This window comes from Carassius auratus, chromosome 27 (genome assembly GCF_003368295.1).
Source record: "Carassius auratus strain Wakin chromosome 27, ASM336829v1, whole genome shotgun sequence".
NCBI lineage: Eukaryota > Metazoa > Chordata > Actinopteri > Cypriniformes > Cyprinidae > Carassius > Carassius auratus.
The window spans coordinates 5,367,899-5,380,306 of record NC_039269.1 but is presented as its reverse complement, the minus strand read 5'-3'; the positions used below and the strand labels follow the sequence as shown (position 1 = coordinate 5,380,306).

General features: G+C 39.5%; 1 protein-coding gene across 7 annotated transcripts in view; it reads left to right on the top strand.

Annotated features, from left to right (window-relative positions):
• LOC113045177 (receptor-type tyrosine-protein phosphatase mu-like) overlaps positions 1-12,408 on the top strand; it is a 139,392-nt gene that overhangs the window by 65,332 nt on the left and 61,652 nt on the right. For all 7 annotated transcript variants that reach the window (XM_026205377.1, XM_026205379.1, XM_026205378.1 and 4 more), the window contains exons 8-11: positions 7,805-8,098; positions 10,516-10,625; positions 11,592-11,793; positions 11,900-12,002. In XM_026205377.1, coding sequence (XP_026061162.1) covers positions 7,805-8,098; positions 10,516-10,625; positions 11,592-11,793; positions 11,900-12,002 — 709 coding nt within the window. The remainder of the gene's footprint in view (positions 1-7,804; positions 8,099-10,515; positions 10,626-11,591; positions 11,794-11,899; positions 12,003-12,408) is intronic.

The following is a 12,408-nucleotide window of genomic DNA, read 5'->3' as shown; positions in this document are numbered from 1 at the left end:
GTTAAAATAAAACTGAAAGTACTACAAAAATATATGCAGAAATATTTTTTTATAATATTAAAAAATAACAAATTATATGGGTGTTAAATATATTATGCAATTTTTATTTATATTTTGATAAAATATAATGAAGATTAATTAATAAATATTTATTGGTTTGTATTATTTTTTTAACCAAAATATTAATATGAAATATATCTCTCTGATACTACAATAACACTGATCAGTAGAAGCCAATAACTTTACACATATCTTTCTAAGAGTGTAATCCTGTGATGAAATGAATACATCATCATATTTCAATCTTCTCCTAATGCATACGAGTCTTCCCTTGAGAATATCAGATGATCTCTCCATCATTCCTTAAAAATCTGTTTGCAAAGCCTGATTTGCGTTGGATGACCTTCATCATCTTCTGATCTTCAGTTTTTCACTGAATGCTCACACATCCTGGTTCCCTCTGAATCATTCCCATCATCTGTTTATTATCTTGTTCAGTTTTGGTCTGGCCTAATTCCTAACCGTCCTCTGTTTAGCTCCTCAAAGACAGTTTGGGCTTTACCTGTTTAACACATGTGTTTCAGCAGCAGCAGATCGAGGAAGCCAGTGTTTTTCTCCTGTCTTTGTTCTCTCTTTGCTGCGCTTAATGGAAGTCCAGTGACAAAGAAACAAAGACGTACAGGAAAAAAATGAGATCTACCCTTGAAAGTGAATTATTCTGTGGGAGGTTTGCAGGCTTATCGTTTCTGCGCGTTATTGTTTTGTGAGCCACACAAAGGCGTTTGTCTGAATGCAAAGCTTCGGTCTGATTGCATGTTTTTCCTCTCGAAGAGCTTTAATAAAAGCCACGCTGACCATTTTACTTCCAACTAGTGAACAAATCTACCTGTTCACAAGACACAATACAATCTCTGATAACCTTGAGAAATACTGCTATAGTGTATATATAAACACACACACACACACACACACACACACACACACACACTGCTGTTCTAAAGTTTGGGATCAGTGAGATTTTCTTTTTTATGTTTTTATTTTTTATCTAATGCTCACCAAGGCTAAATTTATTGGTTTAAAAAATACAGAATTGTGAAGCATATTTGCAGTTTCTAATATTGGTTTCCGATTGTAATATACTTTAATATAATTTATTTCTGTGACACGGTGCTTTTTTTTTCTTCAGCCATTAAAAAAAAAAAAAAACTTATTATTCTGATTTCTGAAGATCATGTGACACTGAAGACTGGAGGAATGATTCTGAAAATACAGCGGAGCATCACAGAAATAAATTATATTTAAAGAATATTAAAATAGGAAGTTATTAATTTAAATTGACTTTCATCTTCCAGCTGCATCATGTTCATCATCATGTTCTCATTCTGATCGTTTGTGTGATGAACATACATTATTAGACATTAATCTACATATTAAAGGGGTCATATGAAAATATTTGGTGTATTTGGTGTAACAGAATATGTTGACGTGCTTTAATGTTTAAAAAAACACGTTATTATTCAGATACTGTACAATATTATAGGTCTCTATGCCCCGCCTCTCTCAAACGCCTCATTATCTATAAAGCCCCTCCTTCTGACAAGCACAGTCTGCTCTGATTGGCCGACTGACCCAGTGCATTGTGATTGGACGGACTGAAACATCTGGGCAACATTATGCAAATATTTCCACACAGTGACATGTGGGTCATGTTTGAACGGGGCGTTTTAGGGAGGCGTGGACGAGTCTTAACTTTGATAAAGAATATCTCTTTGGATTTGAGACTTTAGTCTTTGTAACTTTACTTTTTTCATGCACCAAGAGCTTGTTACACAACAAAGAGAAAGTAACAATTGAAATTGCATCAGATTACCCTTTTAATGTAAAGTTGACTTCTACCTGACACCGCACATGAGATCCATCAAGGAAAAGCTTAATTACTCTTATCTTTTTTTCTATTATTTCTTTCTCTATTTTCCATAACTTCCATTTCTTTCTTTCTTTCTTCCTCTCTTTCTTTCACTCTTATGTTCCTTCCTCCCTCGTCTCTTTCCCCCTCTCTGTTTTGGTAATCTGTCGTTCTTCTCGTTCGTCTCTGGTTCTGTCTGATGTCGTTCATCATCAGTAATGGCAGCTGAGTGGAAGCAGATGAGTTTCGGCGCTAATGAAGATAAATTCACTCCTGAATGTTTGTCTGCTTTTATTTTTCTAAGTTTGATTTTAAAGCGGTTGCAGGAATGAAATAAATAAGAGAGGAATTAGCTTTAGCACTTTGCAGGCTGTTTGTAAACTCATATCCGTCAGTCGTGATGTATGTTGTCAGATGAATCACGCAGAGAAACATGCTTTCATTAGACCCAAACCTTCAGCCCTGTTACACAGCAGACGGGAGAGTTCATTCTGTCACTTTACTTTCACTCGTACTTCCTCAAAAGCTCACAATTCATCTGATTTTCAGGGAGTATCAGCGGGAATGTGGGGCTGAAGAGATATAATATAGTGCATGACTCATATGGATGACTTATGTTATCATGATTTATGATGGGTTTTGATGTGTTATGATGCATCATGATGCATTATGTGTTATGCATTATTATGTGTTATGATGCTTTATAATGTGTTATGCATCATGATGTATAATGACGATTTATGGTTCACTATGTATTATGATACATTATGATGTATAATGAAGTTTTATGCATAATGATGCGTTATGATGCACAATGCATAATGATACATTATTATGCGTCATGTGTTATATATGGGATGCGCTATGATGCATTATGTGCTAAACTGTATATATATTCATCAAAGGCTGAATAGTGACTAAGGCAGAAGATTATCAGCAGGTGTTCTGTTACACCAGTGTGTATACAGAGACTCTCAGATGGCATGCGGTGTATATTGCTTCCACCAACCTCTTTCCTTGTTTGAATTAAACTGTGGCCATGAATTAAGAATCCATTGCCTTGTTTTATTAAAACAGCCACATTTGATTTGATGTCTCTGCTGTTTAATATGTCCTTGATCAATAAAAGCAGTCTGGAATGATAGTGGTTGTTTTGAGGTCTGTGAGCATTGGTCTCCCTGATCTCCGTCCTAAACACGGACCCCAGTTGAACACTGAGCATCGATCCCATGCACGGTTGTCACGGTAACGCCGTCACCCTGGTGATTGGGTTCATGTTAAAGCGTGACCTGTGACCTCCTGATCTTCACGAGCAGATCGACACATCAGTCTAACAGATCAGATCGAGCCCGACGGGTCACACCGCTGAACTCATTTCATTAACTAGTGTGAGGAGCGATCGGATCCCTCCGTCTCTAGAGACTTCAGACTGAGCTACACTCTCACTATAATAAGAGCGAGTCAAGATGCAAATGATAAAGCCATGTCTGAGAAATTAATACGTAAACCCATTTAAATAAACATGTGACATAATCGATATTACCGATCACGCTGCACAGTTTACAAGATATTTGTCAGAGATGCTCAGGTTTGGTAGTTCTTACATTGATCTTTAACTTTGGATCATTTCCTTTCTTTGAAAACACCAGTGCTGGTTGATTCTTTATAATTCTTACAGCAAGAACACAGCACAATGACAAACTTAGCGTTCCTTTGTTCCATTACAATGCGCTATGTTGCATTATGGTGTGTTACTATGCTTTATGTTGCATTACAATGCATTCTGAAGTGTTACAATGCTTTGTTGCATTATGAAGTTGTGTTATGGTACTTTGTTGCATTGTGATGCATTATGATACTTTATGATGCATTGTTGCATTACAATGTGTTTCTTTGCTTTATGAAGTGTTACAATGCTTTGTTGCATTTTGATGTTACAATGCATTATGAAGTTGTGTTATGGTGCTTTGTTGCATTATGATGCATTATGATACTTTATGATGCATTGTTGCATTACAATATGTTTCAATGCTTTATGATAATTCTGTTGTGTTACAATAAAATTACCATTCGATATGATGCTTTTTTGCATCACAATTCGTTACCATGCTTTATGCGGCATTATGAAGTGTTACAATACTTTGTTGTGTTACAACACATTGCGTTGCTTTATGCTGCGTTACAATGCGATCTAATCAAATAAATGCAGCCCTGGTGAGCAGAAGAAACTTTTTTTGTTCTTTCGAAAACATAAAAAATAAAGTATGACCCAATCTTTTGAGCAGTAGTTTGGATATATACCTAATATTTAACCCAAATGGTCCCCTACACACTTCTCTCGTTGTCTGATCTGGTGTGTTGTAATAATGTCATCTAGTTGCTTGATGAAGTTAATGTGAACGAGCCATTAGGATGAACAGGAGTCAATAATGTGCTGAGAATTTAGGAAATATTATTTAAATGTCAAGCTGTAATGATAAAGAGCCGCTAATAGTTCCATCTAAATGTCACGCTGAAATGATTCAATTAGCAGCTGATGAGAGAGAGAGGCCGAGCGTCCGTCATGTGCTCGTGTGTTTGCTCTGACACGACTCATGTTTACTGTTTAACACACGGGACTTTATATCACTGTTACTGTACTCACATTTACAGTATTTGAGCTGCTCGATTCGTTTACTCACAGGGAATCACTCAGTTTTTTATTTTCCATCAAAAGCATCAGAAGATTTTAGGACAGGTGCAGTATTTCTAGCTTCTCTCACCAATAGATGTTTCTTCTTCTTCTTTTTTACCAAATAGTTTGATTTATGAAATAAGTTCAAATAAGAAATATAACAACGAGAAACAATTTGCCAGAGATTTGTACAGTTGTGTTGGTGTTTCATTGAGTGTGTGTTTGTGTTTACGGTTGTGTATGGCACGTTTTCTCTGTACTGAAGCAGAAATTTGCTTGGTTCAGTCATTGCTGAAGTGTTTCTCCATGACTGACATCGTTAAACATGCTGATAATGTTACGTTTGGGTGGCATTCACACAGTTCACTCTGTGTGTGTGTGTGTGTGTGTGTGTGTGTGTGTGTGTGTCTGTGTGTGTGTGTGTGTGTGTGTGTGTTCCCGTCCCGCTCGGACTCATCCCAGTCACTGTGCGTCGCTGATAGTTACGCAAATAGAGGGATTTTAAAGCTCTATTTTCTGCATGACACTCTTTAAACGGCAGCAATGCATGTGAAGGAGCCTTCAGACGTCCATCTGCTCTCGTTCACTTCATCTCACTCTATTTTCATCCTTCAGTATTAAAAACGTTTTGTGTTATTTCACCCAAACATTTAAATGTATTTAAGTTTACTCATCCTCAGTCCATCCAATACTGGGATGAGTGTGTGTCTTCATCAGGTTTGTAGAAATGTAGCACTGCATCAGTGTCTCATCAATGGATGCTCTGCAGTGAATGGGTGCCGTCAGAATGAGAGTCTGATAAAAACATCACAATAATCCACAGCACTCCAGTCCATCAGTGAACATCTGGAGAAGACAAAACCTGAAACACATCCAGCATTAAGATGATTTTAACTCAAACACATAATCCATAATAACACTTCCTCCGTGTTTTCTTGTCTCCTCCTCATTCTTAAGTGGTTTTCACATCAATGAGGAGGAAATATCTCACAAATCATTCTGTGTATACGGCCAATTGTCCAAAAAATCAGTTAGAACTGCTGAACTTAGAAAATTGTAAAGAGGATCAATTTGGCTGCGATTGTCTGAAATTAAGTTCACTCTTTCTTTTTACCCATCACTTGTTCTCAAAAACGTATCTCAGCGTAAATTCATAAACACACACACACACACACACACACTGAAAATTATATATATAGTGTTAATGCATGACGTGGAGGCACAGAACCACCCAACATGAAGCAGAGAGCCTTTACTCTAAAGATGAATTTAAGTGAATATTGGTGATATTACACATCTGCTCACGCAGTCCATCGGTGTTCTCCAGCATGTTGATGTGTGTGATTTGTCAGAATAAGACAGACTGATTCTTGAACATGCGTGCTCAGCTGTTTCTCGTGCGTCTGACCTTTCCAAATGTCATTTTTCTGCTTTGCTTTTTGGTGTTGTGAATAAATGATGAAATGCATCTGAGACGCTAAACTCTGTTCACTGCGTTTCCGTCACATTTGCGGTTTGTCCCCTGTAATGCGTGCTTGTGTTCTGTTTTTATCTTCCATTTGCATTTAATCATTTAGCAAGCGTTGAGCTGTCAGGTCTGAACAGTCAAGGACGAGCTTCACAGAGGAGCATGCAGACCTCTGAGACGACCTTCCATTCTTCTGAAACATTCAGAGTCTGTCATTGAACAATACAGCGACGAGCCCCCCCGAGGCTGGGCACTTACTGTGCTAAAATCATGTTATGAAACAGCAGCAACATTCAGGTGAATTAATGAAGAAGAGGTTTGACGAATAGCTGCATTTATTATTCTGGTGCCACTTGATGCCTTTATATTTAATGCATTATAAAAGTATTCTAATGCATTCTCATTAATGCACCTTATAATGCATTCAGTTATCCCATAAATAATTATTGTTATAATGTATTATAAGACTTATCTATTAATTATTACATCTTCAGAATGTGCAGTGCATTAAAACACATGGCAAGCAACCAGATTTAACTGATTTAGGAATCTGCAAAAATACAATAATGCATCACTTGAACGTCACACTTTAAAAACACATCTTCAGAGCAAAAATTGCATTTTCAGCTGTTTTTATATATTTATTTGCATAAACCCTAACCCTAAACCAATATAACTCATTAAATGGTAAATTTCCCCCCAAATATATCGCTGTTCAAGACATCTGGTGTCTTTCTGGTGCACACTGTGACAAACCTGAGAGGTGCTATATGAGTGTGTGTGTGTGTGTGTGTGTGTGTCTCCAGAATGGAAAAGGGAAATTGAGCGCTGTCTGGGTCTAATAGGTGGGAAAATGTTAAGTTCCAGAGAAATGGACTTCAGATTTAAGCGAGAATGGAAATTGATCCTATTAGTGTGTGTTGAGGCCCGAATCCAACCAGAGAGAGACAGAGAACGGTCTTCTGATTTCATTCACTGCTGCCCTTCAGAAGCGACTGAAGAGATGCATGTTTCCCAGAAGATAAACTCACCATTTACCTCCATCATCCTGTTTCCAGAAGCTTCCGGTCCCTTGCTGCTTTATGTTTGGATCATCAACAACGTTTGAAAAATATAAGTATAAAATATAGACCTATATCATGTTTCAGTTGGTTAAAAAACGTGACTTGTGTTATGGAAAATATAGTATTCTGGACTAACAAAAACAATACATTTTTAAGATGCTCTTTATTTTGTTAGTTATTTTGCATGTACTGTACATTTACTGTATGCATTCAGCAGGCTCTTTCATCCAATGCATCTTACAAAAGAGCAACAGAAGCGGTTGTTTGATATGCATTGAGCAGATGTTGATCAGATGTCTGTGGACTGTGCTGTGATGCTGTATTAGATGCAGTCTTTCATCTGATCTGATTGCTGCTTTGATCCTGGAGTGGTTTTTAGGAGTCGCTCTCATGTTTGCAGACCCACAGAAACGGAATCAAGGCTCTGGTTTCTGATGAGAATTGACACTTCCTTCAGCATGAGGATTATTCACTCCACTTTCGTTGTGATTTTACATTTGTAGAAGAAGAGTGATTTATATTAAAAACAAACAAGCAAGCTCTGCCCATGCAGATATAAAAGTAATTCAAAAGTAGCGTAACGCATTGCTTTCCATAAAAAGTAACTATGTGATATAATTAGTTATTTTTTGGGAGTAATGCAATATTGTAATGCATTAATTTTAAAAGTAACTTGTTGTTGTCTCTCTCAGAGCCCATGCACGACCCGCAGGAGCTGAAGGTGGTGGACATCGAGGCCCGTCAGGTGACGCTTCGCTGGGAGCCGCTGGGATATAACGTGACCCGCTGCCACAACTACAGCCTGACGGTGCAGTACCGCGCCAGAGGAGGAGGCAAGGAGGAGAGCAGGGAGGAGACGGCACACGGCAGCCAGCACACCATCCACAACCTCTCGCCCTTCACCAACCTCAGCCTCAGGATGCTGCTGCGCAACCGCGAGGGAGTCAAAGAGAGCCCCGAGATCCACGTCCAGACCGATGAAGACGGTGAGACAGAGAGTCTGTCTGTCTGTCTACTTTCATTAGTTTATGAACTTTTCCAGTTAATACACACTATATAAAACTAAATATAAAAAAAAAGAGAGAGAAAAAAAACTAAAAATTAAAACCTTAATTGAACACATAGCTCTACATTTAAATAAAATCCATAAAATATACAAACCCGATTCCAAAAAAGTTGGGACACTGTACAAATTGTGAATAAAAGCAGAATGCAATGATGTGGACGTATACAACACAGATGACATATCAAATAACTTTGAAGTGAGAAAATGTATATTTTTAAGGGGAAAATAAGTTGATTTTAAATTTCATGGCATCAACACATCTCAAAAAAGTTGGGACAAGGCCATGTTTTACCACTGTGTCCCATCTCCTCTTCTTTTTATAACAGAGTGCAAACGTCTGGGGACTGAGGAGACAAGCTGCTCAAGTTTAGGATCTTGTCTAATACAGGCTTCTAGTTGCTCAACTGTCTTAGGTCTTCTTTTTCACATCTTCCTCTTTATGATGCACCAAATGTTTTCTATGGGTGAAAGATCTGGACTGCAGGCTGGTCATTTCAGACCCGGATCCTTCTTCTACACAGCCATGATGTTGTAATTGATGCAGTATGTGGTCTTGCATTGTGATGTTGGAAAATGCAAGGTCTTCCCTGAAAGAGACGACGTCTGGATGGGATCATGTGTTGTTCTTTAGCTTGGATATATACAGCTTCTGAACTGAGCGCTGATAACAACTTGGGTTGTCCTTGTCCTCTTTAGTCCGGATGACATGACGTCCCAGTTTTCCAAAAAGAACTTCCAATTTTGATTCGTCTGACCACAGAACAGTTTTCCACTTTGCCACAGTCCATTTTAAATGAGCCTTGTTCCAGAGAAAACACCTGCGCTTCTGGATCATGTTTAGATATGGCTTCTTTCTTGACCTGTAGAGTTTTAGCTGGTAACGGCGAATGTCACGGTGGATTGTGTTCACTGACAGTGTTTTCTGGAAGTATTCCTGAGCCCATGTTGTGATCTCCATTACAGTATCATTCCTGTATGTGAAGCAGTGCCGTCTAAAAGCTGAAGATCACGGGAATCCAGTATGGTTTTGACCCTTGACCCTTACACACAGAGATTGTTCCAGATTCTCTGAATCTTTGGGTGATATTATGCACTGTAGATGATGATAACTTCAAACTCTTTGCAGTTTTTCTCTGAGAAACTCCTTTCTGATATTGCTCCACTATTTTTCGCCGCAGCATTGGGGGAATTGGTGATCCTCTGCCCATCTTGACTTCTGAGAAACACTGCCACTCTTAGAGACTCTTTTTATACCCAATCATGTTGCCAATTGACCTAATAAGTTGCAGATTGGTCATCCAGCTGTTCCTTATATGTTCATTTAACTTTCCCGGCCTCTTATTGCTACCTGTCCCAACTTTTTTGGAATGTGTAGTTTTCAGGAAATCCAAAACGAGCCAATATTTGCCATGACATTTCAAAATGTCTCACTTTCAACATTTGATATGTTATCTATATTCTATTTTGAATAAAATATAAGTTTATGAGATTTGTAAATTATCCCATTCCTTTTTTTACTCACAATTTGTACAGTGTCCCAACTTTTTTTGATTCGGGTTTGTATATAGGCTAAAGTTTTACAGAACTTCTGAAACATTGGGACTTTAGTTGATTGGATTTATTAATCAAAAAGAAGTAATCATAAACACCTGAATAACCTGAAGCAGACAGGAAAGATTCTTGATCAGAAGAGGCTTCTTTGCTAACTCTGAAGGATTAACTGAAGGGTGAAGTTGCTCAGATGAGCGCTGTATTGTGTGTAAGAGCATCATTACACCAGTGAATCAGCTGCTGGATCACACTCATCTTATTCCACATGTTCCTTCATGAAGCGCTGACATTTAGCTTGAATGTCTAATTACGTCCCCCATTAGCAGAGCTCTTCGGACCGAATAAACATGATGTTTTTGTTTCCAGAGATCGGCAACCTTTATAAATAATTAGACACCTGGGCCGCGTCTCTTAAACACACACACACACACACACACACACACGCTGTTTTGTTCTGCTCAGAGTCACGTCGAGTTAATAACGCTCCTGTGAGAGGATCAAACCATAAACAAACCAGAAATAAGAGGGGAACGTGTGTATTTCTGTAGATTTACGCATTCAAAACCATCATTTGTTCTCATTTTAGTAATAAAACACCTTCGCTTCCTAATACCATGTAACAGAATGTAGCTTTTCACTATGAACCGCTCACTTCTTAGATACCAAACATTCATTTAACGTTTGTTAACTCTAACAAAACAAAACCGCTACTGAGGATGTCGCATGCAAATGAAGAGCTGCTGCTGTTGCTGTGTTTTGATGGTTTGTGATGTCACTTCCTGTCAGTGCCGGGGGAAGTTCCTCTGGATTCGATCCAGGCCAGTGTTTACGAGGACAAGATCCTGCTGAAGTGGAGAGAACCAGCGCAGACCTTCGGCATCATCACTCAGTATGAGGTGAACACACACACACACACACACACACACACACACGCACAGCCATCCTAGCAACCAGCAAGCAACTCCCTAGTAACCACACAAAGGAATTCTTGAAGCGTCCCGACTTTGACAGATTATTTAATATTTAATAGTTACTTGAGACACAGACTGGAAACTAGTAGATCCATCAATCCAGGAAAAACAAGAGCTATCAGTCCAGCTCTTCACCGTGTGAGTGTGTGTGTGTGTGTGTGTGTGTGTGTGTGTGTGTGTGTGTGTGTGTGTGTGTGTGTGTGTGTGTCAGGCGGGACTAACCGTAGACCTGATTGTCCATGAGCTGGCAGTGATGTCCTGTCTTTGATTTGACAGTATCAAAGCGCTGAAGCTGAGACTCTCTGACGGGTCGTGATATCAAAGGACAGTTTGGGCTTTTTTCCTCTTATCAAGGGAACCCTGATCCTTCCTCTCCTTCCTCTCTCTCTCCTTCCTCTCTCTCTCTCTCTCTCTCTCTGATTCCAGACATTCTGTTCTTCTTGTACATTTCCAGGGAGATTTCCCGTCCTCAGATTCTCTGTTCCTGACCCGATCCACAGCAGGAACATCGTTTCCGCCGGATGACGTCAGTCAGATCTTCACAACATCCCCACTTTCTCATTTCAGAATGGGAATAATTTAAGTCTAATAGCAGTGTGAGGTTCTGAGAAGCAGAAGTGTTTCTAGTATGACGCTTCATTAAAGCGGCGTAATGAACAAATATAAGGAGATTCAGATTCCTGCCCTGATCCGACAGAATCACAGACGGTTTTATTGATTTCTTTATTTATTTATGGCGGGCTGATAATTGAAAAGAGCCTTGAAGCATTTCAGATATCATAGAGTCTAATTTGGTGGAACCCGAAGCACTTCTTGGATCATTTGTTTGGGCGACACTGATATTCATTTGTGTGATTGTAACGTGAGCGCTGGTGTTTGTGTTGTTCTCAGATCTCGTATAAAGCCGTCAGCTCCTTCGACCCGCTGCTGGATCTCTCTAACCAGAGCGGGAAGGTGGTTAAACTGGGGAATGAAAGCAGCAGTGTGTTTCTGGGTCTGTACCCGGGCTCCACGTACTCCTTCACCATCAGAGCCAGCACAGCGAAGGGCTTCGGACCGCCGGCCATCACACAGGCCACCACCAAGATCTCAGGTGTGTGTCTGCAGCACATAAATCAAATAAAATGGTTTTATACTGTGTAAGGCACTTTGTATTTGCATTGCAGCTGTAAAAGTGCTATGTAAATCTAATTTTGCAGCTCCGCTGATGCCGGTGTACGATCAGGAGACTCCTCTGAACCAGACGGACAGCACGGTGACGGTTCTGCTCAAACCGGCTCAGAGCCGAGGCGCTCCAGTCAGGTACCATTAGTTGAGTTTGACTTCCTCTGGCCGTCCGTTTGCTGTTTTTATCTTTCTTTCCTCCTGTATCGTTTGTGGATTCCTCCGAGTGCTCGTTGTTCTTTGAAGCGGAGAACAAAGTGTGTGTGTGTGTGTGTGTGTGTGTGTGTCTGGTCCCTGAACCTCTTTCATGTGTTCCTGACTGTGTCACCGCGGCCCCTGACTGTCCCTGCGCTCGCAACCGATCCTGTGAACACAATCTCGGCTCTCATTAATAAACGCTGCACATTCACCCGGAGGAGAACGCGTCTAGCTCATATTTCAGACCAAATTAATAGAAAAATAAGTGAATAAATGATTTTTAGCTCATTTAAACCGTTCGTTGACCACAGGTGTCCCTAGTGTTTGATGTGTATATTTGGAAATA